The 17,810-nt window shown below is 41.3% G+C and overlaps 1 protein-coding gene across 3 annotated transcripts in view; it reads right to left on the reverse strand.

Annotated features, from left to right (window-relative positions):
* The window catches only part of Nr2c2 (nuclear receptor subfamily 2 group C member 2), a 63,985-nt gene that overhangs the window by 27,846 nt on the left and 18,329 nt on the right, over window positions 1-17,810 (reverse strand). For all 3 annotated transcript variants that reach the window (XR_006147433.1, XM_042679744.1, XM_042679743.1), the window contains exon 2: window positions 4,751-4,861. Coding sequence is in view for 2 of the 3 variants with exons in the window: in XM_042679743.1 (XP_042535677.1) it covers window positions 4,751-4,861 (111 nt within the window). In the remaining variant the exon portion in view is untranslated. The remainder of the gene's footprint in view (window positions 1-4,750; window positions 4,862-17,810) is intronic.

Genomic DNA, 17,810 nt, shown 5'->3' on the forward strand with positions numbered 1-17,810 from the left:
CCAGCAACCCTCTTACTGCTTTAAATGGCCAACTGCAGCCTAACCTACCCTTTGCTTATATGCAAAGGATGTGTGTTTCCCTGTCTCCATCCAGTAGAATGTCTGCCCTAGGAGGGCAGGGCTAACCTCTGCAGTGTCTCTATGATGATATTCAGTGTGCACGGGCCAAGCTGAGGGGACAGAGCTAGGCCTAGAGCCAAAACCTTCTAAGCAGGCAGTACCTTAACCAGAAGAAGCTGTCAGTTTCTGAAAAGCTCTGTGTGTGTGTGTGTACACACTAGCACTAGAGTTTGAACTCTAGGCCTTGCACTCTTACTTGGCTTTTTTTGTTCACAGCTAACATTCTCCCTCCATTTTTTTCACCCAAGGCTGGTGCTCTATCATTTGAGCCACACCCCTAGTTCCACTTTTTGCTGATAAATTGGAGATAAGAGTCTCTTGAGATTGTCTGCCCAGGCAGACAATTGAACCTCAATCCTCAGATTGTGGTAACTAAGCTCCTACTTCTCCCTAGCTTGTCCAGGCTCCTCCTTACCTTCTGTCTCAGGACCCATCTGTCCCCAGAGTCCATCTGCTTCTGCCATTCCATTCAATGGCCACACAACATAAGATGTTGTGGCACAGAATACTGGCCTCTCCAGACCTCCTGCCTACTCCCCCAAAACAAAAGTCAGATTTTGTGTTGCCATTTATATAGAATTCCGTAAGACAAAATGGTCGTTTCTAGGGAGCCAGGGAAATGGCAATATTTTGGAGCTAGATATAGGTTGTGGTTGTAAATTGCAAATCTACTAAATACTACAAACTGTACTTCAAAATGGTTTACATTCTGTATTTCACTAAAATTAGGTGTCATTTATAGATGGGACTTAAGAGTAGTTAAAAATGTATATAATAAACTACAGGGTACAAATGAAAACATTTTTTTTTTTTTTTGGTTGTGGTGGGGCTTGAACTCTGAGCTTGGGCGCTGTCCCTGCACTGTTCAGCTCAAGGCAAGCGCTCTACCGCTTGAGCCACAGCATCCCTTCCACAAATGAAAACATTTTAAAAGAAGCATATATATTTTTTTGGGGGGGGGGTCAGTTGTGGGGCTTGATCTCTGGGCCTGAGCGCTGTCCCGCAGCTCTTCAGCTCAAGCCTAGTGCTCTACCATGAACTACAGCACCACTTCCAGTTTTCTGGTGGTTTATTGGAGATAAGAGTTTCATGGACTTTCCTGCCCATTCTGGCTTTGAATTGCAATCCTCAGATCTCAGCTTCCTGGGTAGCTAGGATTATGGGCATGAGCCACCGGTGCCGGCCAAGTCAAAATGTTTTTTTTAAGACAGTTGCCAGTGGCTCACACCTGTGGCTCACGCCTGTAATCCTGGCTACTCAGGAGGCTGAGATCTGAGGATCACAGTTCAAAGCCAAGCCAGGGCAGGAAAGCCCATGGGAGTCTTATTTCCTGAGTAGCCAGGATTACAGGCATAAGCCACAGGCCTGAGCCACTGGCAACTGTCTTAAAAGAAACATTTTGACTTGGCCGGGTGCCGATGGTTCATGCCCATAATCCTAGCTACTCAGGAGGCTAAGATCTGAGGATCGTGGTTCAAAGCCAGAATGGGCAGGAAAGTCTGTAAAACTCATCTCCAATAAACCACCAGAAAACTGGAAGTGGCACTGTAGCTCAAGTGGTAGAGCGCTAGCCTTGAACTGAAGAGCTGAGAGACAACACCCAAGCCCAGAGTTCAAGCCTCAGGACCTACAACAAAAAAGAAACATTTTGACTATACCACAAGACGAGATAAAGAGAATCACAAAAGTAAAAAGCTCAGTCAATACCAGAGAGAGCTGAAAGAAAAGCCTTTGATGGAAAGAGTCACAAATTGGTGATATTAATCCAAATATATCAATCACCATTTTCTTTTTTCTTATTTTTTTAGGTCCAAGACCAGAACTCGAACTCAGTACCTGATGCTTTCACTCATTGGCTAGCTCTCTACCTACCAACTGAGCCACTCCTCCAACCTCTCAATCATCACGTTAAATGTGAAAAAGCTATGTATAGACATTAAAAGACAGAGGTTACTAGTTAGATGACAAAAAAAAGACCTAAATTATATTGCCTAGAGAAAGCCCATAGATAAAAGACAGAAGATTAAAGGGATGAAGAAAGATGAGCCATGTAAACATCAATCAAAAGAAAGGTGAAAGATCAGGTACACTGGCTCATAATGCCTGTTATCCCAGCTACCTGAGGGGCAGAGTGAGGAGGACAGCTAGGCAAAAAAGGTAGCATACCCTCTCTCAAAGAACAAACTAGGTGTGGGTTCAAGAGAAAGAGAGATATCTAATTTACACTATATAGAACTAGTGCCAGATAGTTACTAATAGTTACTACTGTTAAGATGCATAGACTATTGATGCCTGTGTAAGAAAGTATATATGTGTATGCTTCCAGACTTACAAGCAAAGCCCTTCTCTGAAATAAGCAACATAGTGATAGTGACCCCTTGTGGGATGAGGGGAGACCCGTTTTTCCACTGCCTCACTTGCTGTAAATTTTGTTACAGCATGTATATACTGCCCATTCAGTTCACACAGATAAGTATCAATTCCTCTGATTCTTGGGAGACATCACTGGACTATTAAGAGAAAAGAAACATTATCAACTTGGAGACATGGAAAGAGTAAAAAACTTCTGAAACAAGCAATTCAAAGAAATTACCCAGTGACCCTTATTACACTTTTACAACTTAAACTCTGGAAAGGTTTTCAACTATATTTATTATACATAAAACCTAAAAGGTTATCTTTCCTTAATGTGAGAGCTTAATCCTAAGGACTTGGGTTACAAGAGCTGTGTTCAAGGGATCTCTGCACTCCAGCAGGACAGCTGTGAGTGCCATGCATAGAACAGCCCTAGCGGATAGATAAAATGGGGTAGTAGAATGGCCCCTAGGGAAACAGAATTCTTATGATACAAAGGAATGTGTATTCTCTCCGGAAATACACAGTAGAAAATCTAGTGACTAAATACCAAGAGTCTCCCATGGCAACCACTGGGTCCTTGTCTGCAATCATAACCTGCCTGTCTGGTGGCTTATGTTGTGATTCTAGCTACTTGAGAAGTACAGATTGGAAGGATCAGGATCTAAGGTTAGTCCTAGGCAAAAACATGAGACCCTACTTTAAAAAAAAAATCACTAAAAGCAAAAACGGGTCGAGGCACGTCTCAAGTGGTAGAGTACCTTCCTAGCAAGCGCGAAGGCCTGAATTCAGATCCCAGTATGTGAGTAAAAAAAGTGGAGGGAAAAGGAAATAATTTTACTAATGGATAGGATTATCTACAAAGCAAGCTCCTTTCCAAGGCTGGAAGTGTTATGTAATCAGCATCCTAACACCTACCACACACAACCACACAGGACCTACTTTCAACTCATTAGGAAATAGGAACAAAGTAGGCAAAGACAGCCAAGATGGCCGAGATGGCCTGAAGTGGTGCTCCTCATGGCATGTGTCCATGCATATGTTCTCTGACATCTTCTTTTCTAATAAATAAACTGCTATCAGCTTTACTTAACAAAGAAAAAAATAACAGCTTTATAATGATCCTCATTTGGGAGAATGGTAAAAGCTCATTAATGTTTTCTCAAATTTCACACATTTAAAAACATGTTATTTTTGAACTGGAGTAAAGTTAAAACAATAACAACTACATGACTTCTGCATTATGTGTATGTGTGTGTGTGTGTGTGTGTGTGTGTGTGTGTGATATGCAGGAAACAACTTTAAAAACTCGTTTCATTTTACTTGTTAGAAGTCTTCTAGCTTGTGTGTGTGTGTGTGTGTGTGTGTGTGTGTGTGTGTGTGTGTGTGTGTGTGTGTGTGTGTGTGTGTGTGAGAGATATGCAGGAAACAACTTTAAAAACTCATTTCATTTTACTTGTTAGAAGTCTTCTAGCTTTAGGATAGTCCAAAAAAAGTATCAGATACTTTATTTTCTAGTAACTACATAACGGTTCACTCATACTTCACTTAGATTAACTAAATAAAGGCAATCTTGTTATTTATTGCCTGGATGCCTCTCTTCCTGGTTATACTTCATACTTGTGCTATGTAACTAATTTTCTTTTTCTGCTGTTCATCTTCGTTCATGTCTTTTGGCTTCGCCGTAGAATGAGCTTGCTCTAGTAAAAGTGAGTCTCTGAGCTTTCATCGTATTTTTCCTTTCCCTCACTGTGTAGCCCACAAGTTTAATGTACATGACATTTCCTTGTTCAAAAGGGTAGAAAAGGGCTGGGAAGATGGCTTAATGGTAGAGCGCTTGCCTTGCATGCATGAGGCTCTGGGTTCAATTCCTCAGCACCACATAAGTAAAAAGAAAAAAGCCGGAAGTGGCGCTGTGGCTCAAGTGATAGAGCGCTAGCCTTGAGCTGAAGAGCTGAGGGACAGCGCCCAGGCCCAGAGTTCAGGCCCCACGACTGGACCCAAAAAATAAATAAATAAATAAATAAAATAATATGTGGTTTCTCAGTTTGAAAGCAAAGTAAGGGATAAAATAGAACTTCATCCCAATAGTTTGGAGCAACAGTTAGACTGCTGCTTTGAAATTGTTAGTTAAATTTTTAAAATAAGCAAGATTGTACTAGACTTGATTCCGACAGGCGCAGCTCCTTAGTGAAGCCCTTAGGCACATTGTTTTTTAACAGATGGAGGGAAGGCAGGGCATGTGGCCAGAACGCAGCAAGACTGGCACGGGCACCTGAATGCGCTGAGGTGAGGCTACCGCAGAGTCGGTGGAGATGATCTGGATGCGTGGGGAGGGGCTGGTCATCCCTGGAGATTCCGGCCGAAGGGTCTGCGTATGTGGTACCTGTGGGTGAGATCAAAAGGGTCAGAAAGATGTCCAGTGGAGCCTGAGAACTGTCTCTTCTTGCTATGGCCTTGTACAATTCTGAGTTATTAACCCAGCATGACAAAGGATCAGTGAGATATTAACATAAAGTGGCTCCAGAAAATAGCATCTTAAAATAGCTGTTTCTAATGTGGAAAATACAAGGATAAACCAAAGGAATTTTCACTTCTGCTCTGCACAATTTTTTTTTTTTTTTTTGGGTACGGTCGTGGGGCCTGAACTCTGGGCCTGGGCGCTGTCCCTCAGCTCTTCAGCTCAAGGCTAGCGCTCTACCACTTGAGCCACAGCGCCACTTCCGGGTTTTTTCTTTTTGCTTATGTGGTGCTGAGGAATCGAACCCAGGGCCTCAGGCATGCAAGGCAAGCGCTTTACCACTGAGCCAACTTCCCAGCCCCCAATTTAATTTTTTTTAAGTTACCAAAATAACTTCTTAGAAACTTTGAAAATTTTCACTACTTTCAAAGCCAGCTGTAAAACTCTTTTAGATGACTTTCCAGAGAAAGGCTCTCATAGCAATGCAGGAGGGACAAACAGAACCTGCAAGACACTGAAAACTACTGGGATCACAGCATTTCATAACATTAGGAAGCCTCAGTCCCAAAGGGATGGAGCTGGGAAAGCAAAGGCAAGGTTCAAAGTGCTGAGTTGTCACCTGGGTATTGAAGTAAGAAGATATCAGCTTCCTTGATTAAAAGTATGTCATGAACTAATACCCTACATAGTTCCAAAATACAGGAGACAACATTTCCTAATTCATTCTATGAGGTCAGTATTAGCCAACACCAAAATCAAGATCCAATAAGAAAATGATAGACCAGTATCTCTTAGGAATACAATGTTAAAAATCCTCAATATGTAATCCCAGCTACTTGGAAGGTAGAGATCTGGATGACTATGCTTAGAGGCCAGAACAGGCAAAGTTATTTAGCAAGATCTGTTTCTCAACAAACAAGCCAGACATGGTGCGCATCAATAACCCAAGCTACATGAGAGATGTAAGTCCAAAGGTGGTTCTAGGCAAAGGCAAGACCTTATCTGCAAAATAAAAACAAAAAGGCTGGGGATATGGCACATGTGGCAGAGTACCTGCCTAGAAAATGTGAGGGCCTGAGCTCAAACCCCAATACTACAAGAAAACAAAACTTACAAAAGACAGCAAACCATATCCAGGAACATTTAAAAGATTATACACTGTGACTAAGTGGGGTTTGTCTCAAGGCTAGCAAGATGCTAGTGGCTCACACCTGTTATCCTAGCTACTCAGGAGGCTGAGATCTAAAGATCATGGTTTGAAGCCAGCCAGGCAGGAAAGTCTGTGAGATACTTATCTCCAATAATTATTCAGAAAAGGCCAGAAGTAGTGCTGTGGCTCAAGTGGTAAAGTGCTAGCCTTGAGCAAAGGCTCATAGACAGCACCAGGACCTGAGCTCAAGGCTCACGACATACAAAAAAAAATAGATAAAAATGCAGATGGTTCAACATATGTAAATCAATATAGTACATCATATTAAAAAAAGTAAAGGACAAGAGACCACATGATCATCTCAATTGACAGAGAAAGCCTTTGAGAAAATCTAATACCCTTTCACAATCAAAACTCAACGAAGTAGGAACAGAAGGAAAGTTTGCAACCTGGCAAAAGACTAAAAGTTTCCCCCTGAGATGAGAAGCAAGATAAGGATGCTGGCTTTCATCACTCGCACAAAACATTGACGTAGAGGCCACAAGCAAGGTATTAGGGGGAAATAAGGCAAAGTAGGTATGCATCCTGACTGGGAAAGAGGAACTAAAACTCTATCTGTAAATTAAATAATCTTATATATAGAAAATCAGTCCACCCTCCTCACCCCCCCAAAAAAAAAATCTACTGAGAGCTAGTAAATGAATTCCAAGGTTACAGGGTACAAGATCAATGTAGAACAGTCAACTGTAGCTGTAATGTTACAAATGAATGATTTGAAAATAAAACTAAGGAAACAATCTCAAAAAGAGCAAAATATTTAGAAATAGTTTAAGTATAAGATAATAAATATAAGATTTGTAATGAAAACTATAAAAGATTGTTAGAATTGTAAAACAGCTTAAATAAACTGTCTTGGGCTGGGCACCAGTGGCTCACGCCTGTAATACTAGCCACTCAGGAGGCTGAGATCCGAGGACTGTGGTTCAAAGCCAGCCTGGGCAGGACAGTCTGTGAGACTATCTCCAAATAACCACCAGAAAACAGGAAGTGGCACTGTGGCTCAAAGTGGCATGGCTCAACGCACTAGTCTTGAGAGATAAAGCTCAGGGACAGTACCCAGTCCCTGAGGCTCAAGCCCCATGACCGATCCAAAAAATAAAAAAAAAAATCTGTGTGCATAGACCAGAAGATTTAAGACTGGTAAGATGGCAATCCTCCGCAAACTGACTTACAGATTCACTACAATTCCTAGGAAATTCCAGACGCTTTTCTTGTATAAACTGACCAGAAGATGCTAAAATTCACATGGAACTGCAAGCGACCCAAAGAGCCAGACCATGAAAAGAAAAAGTTGCCTCTTCATTTCAAATACTACAAACCGGATCTAGCTAATCTCTCTTCTGGGGATTCACCCAAAAGATCTGAAATCTGAAGAGATGTTCAGTATAGCATTAGCCAAGGTAGCCAAGTTACATAACCAACCTAAGGGTCCATCAATGGATGGAGGAAATGTAGTACATATATACAATGGCGTGCATCAATAACAAAGGTCTGCCCTTTATGACAACATGGATGGAATTGGAGAACATTTGCTAAGTGAAATATGCCATGGACAGAAGCATAATTACTGCATGTCCTCATTCACATGTGGAATCTAAAACAATCAACCTTACAGAGGCAGAGAAGAATGGGCCTCAGGTTCACTAGGCAAGCACGACCCACACCATAGTCCTTCTTGTTCTTTTTTTTTTTGTTTGCCTTCCTTCTCCTTCCTTTTCTTTTCCCTTTCCTCCTCTTCCTTTTAGATTTTTCAAATAGGGTACTGCTCTTGCTTGGAGCTACACTTGGCTCCAATTCTCCTATCTCCAATTCCCACGTGATGGGAATTAAAGGTATGAACTACCATGCACAGGTTTGTTGTTGAGTTTTTTTTTTAGATCAATTACATAGTATGATAAATATGGTTAATAATTGCATATTGTCATGTTTTCAAAGTTGCCAAGAAAGTAAGTTTCAAATTATATCACAAAAATGATATTTGAAATGATGGACACATTAAGTAACTTGACGTGTTTATTCCATTTTGCATTCGTAAATCCTAACATCACCTTGTACCTCATAAATGCAAAATGTTATAAACTGTTAGCCAGGTGCCAGTGACTCACACCTTTAATTCTACTCAGGAGGCTGAGGATCTGAGGATCATGGTTCAAAACCAGCTTGGGCAGGAAAGTTCATGAGACTCTTATCTCCAATTAACTACCAAAAAAAAAAGCCAGAAGTGGAACTCTGGGTCAAGTGGTAGAGTATTAGCCTTGAGCACAAAGAGGCTCAGGGATAGCACCTAGGCCCTGAGTTCAAGCCCTAGGACTGGCACCAAAAAAAGTTTAAAAATAAACTGTCAGGGGCTGGGAAGGTGGCTCAGTGTTAGAGCGCTTGCCTTGCATGCTCGAGGCCCTGGGTTCGATTCCTCAGTACCACATAAGCAAAAAGAAAAAAGCCGGAAGTGGTGCTGTGGCTCAAGTGGTAGAGCTCTAGCCTTGAGCTGAAGAGCTGAGGGACAGCGCCTAGGCCCAGAGTTCAGGCCCCACGACTGGACCCAAAAAAATAAATAAATAAATAAATAAACTGTCAATTTATAACAACAACAACAACAACCCCAGTATGGTATTGGTATAAAGACAGATAAACAGACCAATGGAATTGAGAACCCAGAAATAACTCTCACATATATGTTCAAATGATTTTGCCAAGACAATCCGATTTGTTAGCCATTAAGACACTACCTGTGGTTGCGGAATTGTGAAGGAAGTGCAGGGGAGGAGCTGGACTTTAGTAACTGTTATATGCCTCAGAATGGTCTTGTTTCAAAAAAAAAAAAAGTCTTCAGAGAAACATACAAGAAACCAGCCCAAATCTCGAAGGCATACTGACTTGCCCTTTTCAGGGTAAACTTTGTCCATTATAATACTACAGTCTCCACTCAGGGTCATTCCTATGTAACATTGTTTTAAACACAGTATGTATGAAGAAACATGGTGGCATGTGCTTGAAATCCCAGTGAAGTGGGAGGAATAGGATTTAGGCAAAAATTGGAAAAGTTAAGCAGGCTGAGGGCAGGGCTCGAGTAGTAGAGTGTCCTGACTATCAAATCCAAGCCCCGGAGTTCAAATGCTAGTACTGCCAAGACAACAACTGCCCAGTGAATATATTAGCTTAGGGAAGGCACAAGGTCTATATTATATATAAGCTTTGAACCCAGGACTCTGCAGAGATCTGCTCTGAGATCTCTACTCCTGTCTGTCTGCTAACTAGCCATTCTCTAGGTATAGATTAGCACTTAACACTAGCTCCCTGTGAAGTTCCCTGCAATGGAAAATGGAGCATTCTCACGCTGGGCCGGGAACACAGGCAACTTCTCCATTCCATCACAGCACTCCACTGCCTACATACAGGTATTTACTGAAAGATGAGCATCTGGTGAGAGGATGATGCTCATATTAACAGTTAATGTGCAAATTCTACAGTTTATTCTACTATTTATTCTTAAGTTTTGGTTGTAACAGTCCCATAGGTTATTAATTAAGCAACAGAGTCCAAACAGTGTTTAGAAAACAGCATGCAGACCTAATAAGTTACAAACCTCAACCAGGAACTTCCGACTTCTCCCTAACACTCCCCCAAGGAAAACAATGAACAATGAAAATGTCTAAGTGGGATAAGGGTTTCTGTCCGGGGATGTCTTCAGCCTGCACTGAAATCTATTACATCCTTCTTTTAAATCTATTTCAAAGAATCATTAAATAAGAAGCCTGGTGAAGAGTCACTGGGCAAAGAGTTACAAGCCCTCTTGTGCTGTCCTTCATCAAAAGGAAGACTGTAGGTAGCTGCTGGTCTTCAGGGAGTCTACTCTTCACTTCACATAAACCACTGAGCCCTCGTAGCTGGCCATGGGCTACAAATTCAGCATTTTTTCCATAGTGAATTCAATGAAGGGTGAAACATGAACAATATAAATAAGTGCCATTTATATAAAATGGATTAGCCCATCTTTATAATTTTCCAGTGCTAGTTAATGGTAGCTCAACACCACCTACTCAGGAGCCTGGGACCTGGAGAACCAGGAATCAAAGCCAGCCCAGGCAGTAAAGTCTGAGATACTCCATTTCTATTTAACCAGCAAAAAGCCAGACTAGAGGCATGCTTCAAATGGTAAAGCACCAGTGGAGCAAATGTCAGGGTCCCAGTACTTCCAAAACAACAATAATAATAAAATGATAAACTAAACCCCTAAATGTGATAAACGCCCCCCCCACCCCCAGGTCTGCTGGGAATGGTGGGACATAAGGCTGTAAGCCCAACACTCAGGAGGCTGAAGTAGGAGGATTATGAGTTCAAGGCTAGCCAGGATTACACAGAGAGACCGAGTCTCAAAACAAAAGTGAAAATAAACAACTCTTCTAATGGACCCCTAATTTTCTTGGCACAGAAACAGAGATCCAGAATCAACAATCAGTAGCATTCAGAAGGCCAAACCCAGAGAAACGGGAGTTCCGGGCCAGCTGGGCTAACAGTGAGACCTTCAAACAAACACACTTACAGTCAAAATTTAAAGCAACCACCACCTCTCACAATTATGTAAAACAATGAGAGCAATATGATCATAACCCTGTGTTCATATGCACATTAACCTGCCAAGAAAAGAACAAGCAAACAAGTAATCAGCTTTTGCCACATCTGACCTACTTCAAGGTCTTTTGAAGAAACAATTTGCTAGGAGGTTAGCCTAGCAATAGACACCAAGTTGATGTCTAAATCCTGTATAGTAGTACCAGCTGCTTTAAACAAGTGCTACTGAAACATGCCGCACTGCAGGGATTCCCCAGACACAGAGAGCGAGCCCTGGACACTCACTTACCATGCCAACAGCTCCCTGAGGCTTCATCTACATTTTTCCCTCAGCAACCTCCAGGCCACACAGAGGCCAACCAAGCTGCCCAGGATGGTGGAGGGCATGGATCTACAGGGCTGTGCTTTCAAGCCCTGCCAACCAGTGTAGATTCCATTCACCACACAAGACAGGGCTGTTTAAAGATGCCCTCTCTGTGACCCTGCTTTGCCGAAGGTCAAGTACACTATCACTCCCTGTAACCAAGGAAGCAAAATCGACATGCTCCTGCTGGTATGCCAGCTGCTGGAACAGTTAGTCTCATAACACAATGAAGTGCTTCTAGGGAAGATGTGCATTGATTTAGGAAGGTCTCCCTTCACCTAGACTGTTGCCTTTATTAAATCTTCTTCCCCACTGCCGTTTCCCTTAAAGATTACTTTGCCTTTCCCAGAGCTCACAGGAACGTTACCATGGAGGCCAACCAACTGCAAACAGTTCTGAGGTTTTCACTCCCCAGCAAGGGGTGTGTGTATGAGCTCAGGGTCTCACCCGAGCTGGTCAGCAGCTCCACTGGAGCCACCCCTCTGGCCCCTCAAAACAACTTTGAACCTATAAGGAATGGGGGGGATAACAGCTTCCTCCTTTTCTCCCGCAGGGCAATTCCTCTAGGCGGTTTGTCTTTCCTCACATTATGTCTAGATTTACTGTACGAACACTAATTTTATCCCAGATCCACTTATATATTTCCTCTACCAAATTCTTCTAATTTGATTCTAACCTTATTATCACAGCTTATTTAAATATAAACATTATTTCTGTATACATCATTATATTTTATAGGACTATCAACTTGTTATAGCCTGGCGCTGAAGGAAATGAAAACTCCCCAAAGGAACAAAATACTTTAATATAATACTATGCAACAAAATTATTGAGTAATATTATCAGAGTAATATTATATTACTCAACAAATTGATTAACATCTGAGCTAACTTATAGTTCCGCTACTTCTTTCACGTGAGGGTATGTGACTCTCAAAAACTTTTACTAAGCTGGGTGCTGGCGGCTCACACTCATAATATTAGCTACTCAAGAGGCTGTCCAGGCAGGAAAGGCTGTGAGACTCTTATCTCCAAGTGAAGTCATGAAGATTTTACAGAAATAAAAAAGGTTTGTCAGTACAGCAAACTGGAAAAGTTCCTAGAAAAACCACAATCTACCAAGACCGAACCTTGAAGAAATAAAGAATCTGAGTGTACCTGCAGATAGTAATGAGGTTTAATAAGGAATCAGAACTTTCCAAAAAGGAAAAGTGCAAGACAAAATGATTTTACTTTGAGAGAAACAACTGAGAGGAAAATGTAAACATTTAAAGAATAATTATCATCAGTCTCTACCAAACTTGTCAAAAAAAAAAACTGAAGAGGAGAGAATATTCCTAACCTCATTTTGAGGCCAGCACCATAGTAGACATCAAGACTAGAGACTAGCACTGCATATGAACACGGATGCAAAGATCCTTAATACTGGCACATATCAAAAGGAATATATGCCATGATCCACAGAGGTGTGTTCTAGGATTTCTATCTAGATGGGTTAACATATGAAACTCGATGAAGAAACACAATGAAGAAAGAAACTCACTTTATCTTTTCAATTGGTGGAGAAAACAGATTTGAAAAAATTCAGTATCTCATCGGAATCTCTCTCTGTCTCTCTGTCTCTCTGTCTCTCTGTCTCTCTCTCACACACACACACACACACACACACACACACACTCAACAAAGCATGGGTAGAAGAAAATAACCTCACCATAATAAAGGCCATATATGAAAAATAACAGCTAATAGTACCAAACCAATGATGAAAGACTGAAAATTTTTACTCTAAGATCAAGAACAAGGCAAGGATGCCTACTTGTAACACTTTTGTTCAACATTGTACTCAAAGTCCTAGCCCAGAGCAATGAGGTGAAAGAAGATGAGAAAAGAAGAAAATGTCTATGTACAGCTGGCATAGGAAACCCCACAAATCACTACAAATAAACCCTCAAAAACTCATTAAACCTAATGAATTCAGCAAACTTGTAGAATATAGTATCAACACACAAAAATGATTTTCACTTCTTTATATTAACATTTCAACAAAAAAATTAAGAAAATAATTCCACTTAAAAAGTATCAAGTATAGAGCCGGGCGCTGGTGGCTCATGCCTGTAATCCTAGCTACTCAGGAGGCTGAGATCTGAGGATCGCGGTTCAAAGCCAGCCTGGGCAGGAGAGACCGTGAGACTCCTATCTACAATAAACCACCAGAAAACTGGAAGTGGCGCTGTAGCTCAAGTGGTAGAGCGCTTGCCTTGAGCTGAAGAGCTGAGGGACAGCGCCCAGGCCCAGAGTTCAAGCCCCACAACCGACAAAAAAAAAAACAAAAAAACAAAAAAGTATCAAGTATAGGGCTGGGAATGTGGCTCAGTGGTAAAGTGCTTGCCTTGCAGGCATGAGGCCCTGGGATTGATTCTTCAGCACCACATAAGCAGAAAAAGCCGAAAGTGGCGCTGTGGCTCAAGTGGTAGAGTGCTAGCCTTGAGCTGAAGAGCTGAGAGACAGCGCCCAGACCCAGAGTTCAAGCCCAGGACCAAAAAAAAAAAAAAAATCAAGTATCAAATTGTGTGGAAAATGAACTATGTAACCTGTGGGCAGGAGCAAGAGAGGGGAAAACTGGGGAAAGCAAGAAGCGGTAACACTGTTCAAAAAAGAAATATACTCATTACCTTATGAAAGGATAACCCCTCTGTAAAAGACCTTAATAACAATAAAATTGTATTTTTAAAAATGTATCAAATTGTATCAATAAGTATTAATCAAAAGTATGAATAGCAGGGGCTGGGAAGGTGGCTCAGTGGTAGAGCGCTTGCCTTGCATGCCTGAGGCCCTGGGTTCAATTCCTCAGTACCACATAAGCAAAAAGAAAAAAGCTGGACGTGGCGCTGTGGCTCAAGTGGTAGAGCGCTAGCCTTGAGCTGAAGAGCTGAGGGACAGTGCCCAGGCCCACAATTCGGGCCCCACGACCGGACCCTCCCCCCCCAAAAAAGTATGAATAGTATCAAAAAGAATAAAATACTGAGATATAATACGGATATATAAATTTAACCAAGAAAAAAAGACTGTACACTAAAAACCTACAGAACACTGCTAACAGAAATTAAAGAAATAATTCATGGAAAGATATCCACACTCATGGACTTGCATGACATTAGTTTCAAGATAGCAACACACCCAAAGCAATGTAACCATTCCATTATTACCCCTATCAAAGGTGCAATGATACTTTGTGCAGAACTAGAAATTTTCTTTCAGATGGACTCTCTAGGAATCCAAACAGCCAGTCTCTTGAAAAAGAAAAGCAAAGCTGGATTTTTCAGTTTCTGATTTAAAATTTTACTATAGGGCTCAAGTATGTGGTTCAATGGTAAAATCTGTGTAGCATGCTTTTAGGCCCTGGGTGCTATCTCCCAGCACCTGATAAAGGAAAAAAAGATTCTTGTTGGGCACCAGTAGCTCATGCTTGTAATCCTAGATACTCAGGAGGCTTAGATCTGATGATCACAGTTCAAAGCCGGCCTGGGCAGGAAAGTCCCTGAAGTTTTTATCTACAATTAGCCACAAGAAAACTGGAAGTGGTACTGTACCTTAAGTAGTAGAGTGCTAGCCTTGAACAACAAAGCTCAGGGACAACACCCAGACCCCATGTTCAAGCCCCATGACCACCACCAAAAACAAAAAAGGTGAAGCTTCAATGTAACAGTGAGGTGAACCAGTTGTAGTGTTACATGCTTACAATTGTAGCACTTCAAAGGCTTAGGTAGAAAGATTGCAAATTCAAAGCCAGTCTGGGCTACAAAGTGGGGTCATCTCAAAAATTCATGAAATACAAGCAAACAAAAAGAAAAAAAAAGTGCAGTACTATGTATGAATAGATACATATATAAACCAATAAAACAGAACACAGTCTGAACCTTAACAACATGTTAAGTAAATTAAACCAGTCACAAAATGACAAGTTCTGTATGATTCTACTTATAAGATGCATCAAAAGTAGTCACGTTCATAGAAACTGGAATGATGGTTGTCAAGGGCTATAGCAGATGAGGGTACTACCAGTTAATAAATAGTATTTCATGTTTACAAGATGAAGCTGTGAAGATCTGTTCATTACACAAAAATATAGATACAGTTAATGTTACTGAGCTGTGAATCTACAAATGGTTAAGACAGTTTTCATGTTATGTCATTTTTACCAACATTAGAGAAAAAAAAACAGACACAAGAAATAAATTCTTCCAGTTATGTCCATTCCAGAATGACAAGACATTCAAAATAGGGGGGAAAGACATCTTTTCAACAAATGGGGCTGGGAAAACTCCAAGCAAAAAGAATGAAGTTGGACTGTACTTTCCACCATAAGAGGGAAAAATTAATCAAATTTACATCCAGACACAGAAACTTGACACCTGAGCAATGACTGTGTTCTCTCCCCCTTGACGATGAGTCCTTGCCAGTACTAAAGTTTATTTTGGAATGGGAAGATCTGTTTTTAAACATTCCCTTACATGGAAGAACATAAGTGTTCTGCACTGAAGACACAAGTCCTGATGAGAAAAATGAGTAATGAGCGCCGAAGATTTTTCCTTACTCCACTCTGTAGGACCTTCCTATTCAGAGAATCCCATGGTGACAGCTTTAGATAACAAGTAAGCTCTTCAAATTCCCTCACTCAAAACATCTTACACACCTGACAAACTGTCTTTATTTAGGCAACGTTACACACAATACAGTTATTTGTATTGTATCTACTTTAAATTTTCAGCTATACAGCGAAATCTTCAACACTTAAGAAATACTAAAGCCCAGTTAGAAAATTTCAATTTATTTACTTATTTATTATTTGTCAGTCCTGTGGCCTAAACTCTGGGTCTGGGCGCTGTCCCTCAGCTCTTCAGGCTAGCACTCTACCACTTGAGCCACAGTGCCACTACTGGCTTTTTATGCTTATGTGGTGCTGAGGGATAGAACCCAGGGCCTCATGCATGCAAGGCAAGCACTCTACCACTGAGCCACCTTCCCAACCTGAAAAATTCAATTTTTAAAGTGTGAAAGATAAAATTAATAAATTATTAGATATCTCACTGCTCTACAACCAACAAAAAAGAAAAAGAAAAAGAATAAAAGGTATCTCACTGCCTCAGTTACTGGCACTTGTCAAATCATTTCTTTTTAAAAAAACTAACCACCCCCGACACTGGTGGCTCATGCCTGTAATCCTAGCTACTCAGGGGGCTGAGATCTGAGGATCACAGTTCAAAACCAGTCTGGGCAGGAAAGTCCATGAGAATTTTCTCCAATAAACCACTCAGAAAACTGGAAGTGGCGCTGTGGCTGAAGTGGTAGAGTTAAAGAGCTGAGGGACAACACCCAGGCACAGAGTTCAAGCCTCACAACCGACAAAAAAAATCAACAACAAAAACCAACCAATCGGTATGTCAATAGTTCTGTGGCAGAATTCTCATCTGCCATGAAGGATGCTTGGTTTTGATTCCTACATCATACAGTGCCTGGTCCCCTCTGAAGAGTGGCTATGGGAATGGGAAGGTTCTCTATAGGGCTGGGAATGTGGCTTAGTGGTACAGTGCTGGCCCAGCATGCATGAAGCCCTGGGTTCAATTCCTCAGTACCAGAAACACAGAAAAAGCTAAAAGTGGTGCTGTGGCTCAAGTCTAGCCTTGAGCAAAAGCAGCTCAGGGACAATGCCATGGCCCTGAGTTTAAGCCCCAGGACGGGCACAAAAAAAAAAGATGTTCCGTACACATAAATGAACATGTTAAATTGAAAAATATAAATATGAGCAATTTTTTTAAAAAATCAACATGTGGGCTGGGAAGGTGGCTCAGTGGTAGAGCGCTTGCCTTGCATGCTCGAGTCCCTGGGTTCGATTCCTCAGCACCACATAAGCAAAAAGAAAAAAGCCGGAAGTGGCGCTGTGGCTCAAGTGGTAGAGCGCTAGCCTTGAGCTGAAGAGCTGAGAGACAGCGCCCAGGCCCAGAGTTCAGGCCCCACTACCGGACCCAAAAAAAAAAAAAAAAATCAACATGTGTGCCACGTACAAGTGCACTGTGCCAGTAATCTTAATTACTCAAAAAGCTGAGATCTGGAGGATCTAGGTCCAAAGTCAGCCTAGGCAGAAAATTCCAAACTAACTAGCAGCAAGTAAATAGATTGGAGACATGGCTCAAGTAGTAAAGTGCCAGCTATGAACAAGCAAGCCCAGCAAGGTTGGGGGTCTGAATTCAAGCCCTGGTATCAGCAAAAAAAAATTTTTAGGAAGTGATGCTGTGGCTCAAGTGGTAAGAGCACTTGCCTTGAGCTGAAGAGCTGAGGGATAGTGCCCAGGCCCAGAGTTCAAGCCCCATGACCGACAAAAGAAAAAAAAAAAAGCTACCGGTTGTAGAAAAAAAAAATTTAAATCAGTTTTCACAGTCATTTTAATTGATAGGCATTTGGATTACATTCCTATCAGTAACTGTAGAGATTTCCGATATCTCCAAATCCTTGAAAACATTTTTGTCTGATTTTAATTCTAACCAAGCTAGTAAACATGAAATGGCAATGCACTTTAATGAAGTTTTGTGTACAAATAAAAAAGGTAGAGAAAAAAAAATTAACAGGCACCAGTGGCTCATGCCTGTAATCCTAACTACTCAGGAGACTGAGATCTGAGGATCACAGTTTGAAGCAGCAAAGTCTGTGAGACTTTTATACAGAAAAACTACTTCA

This window comes from Dipodomys spectabilis, unplaced genomic scaffold (genome assembly GCF_019054845.1).
Source record: "Dipodomys spectabilis isolate Male_0828 unplaced genomic scaffold, ASM1905484v1 ptg000054l, whole genome shotgun sequence".
Lineage (NCBI taxonomy): Eukaryota > Metazoa > Chordata > Mammalia > Rodentia > Heteromyidae > Dipodomys > Dipodomys spectabilis.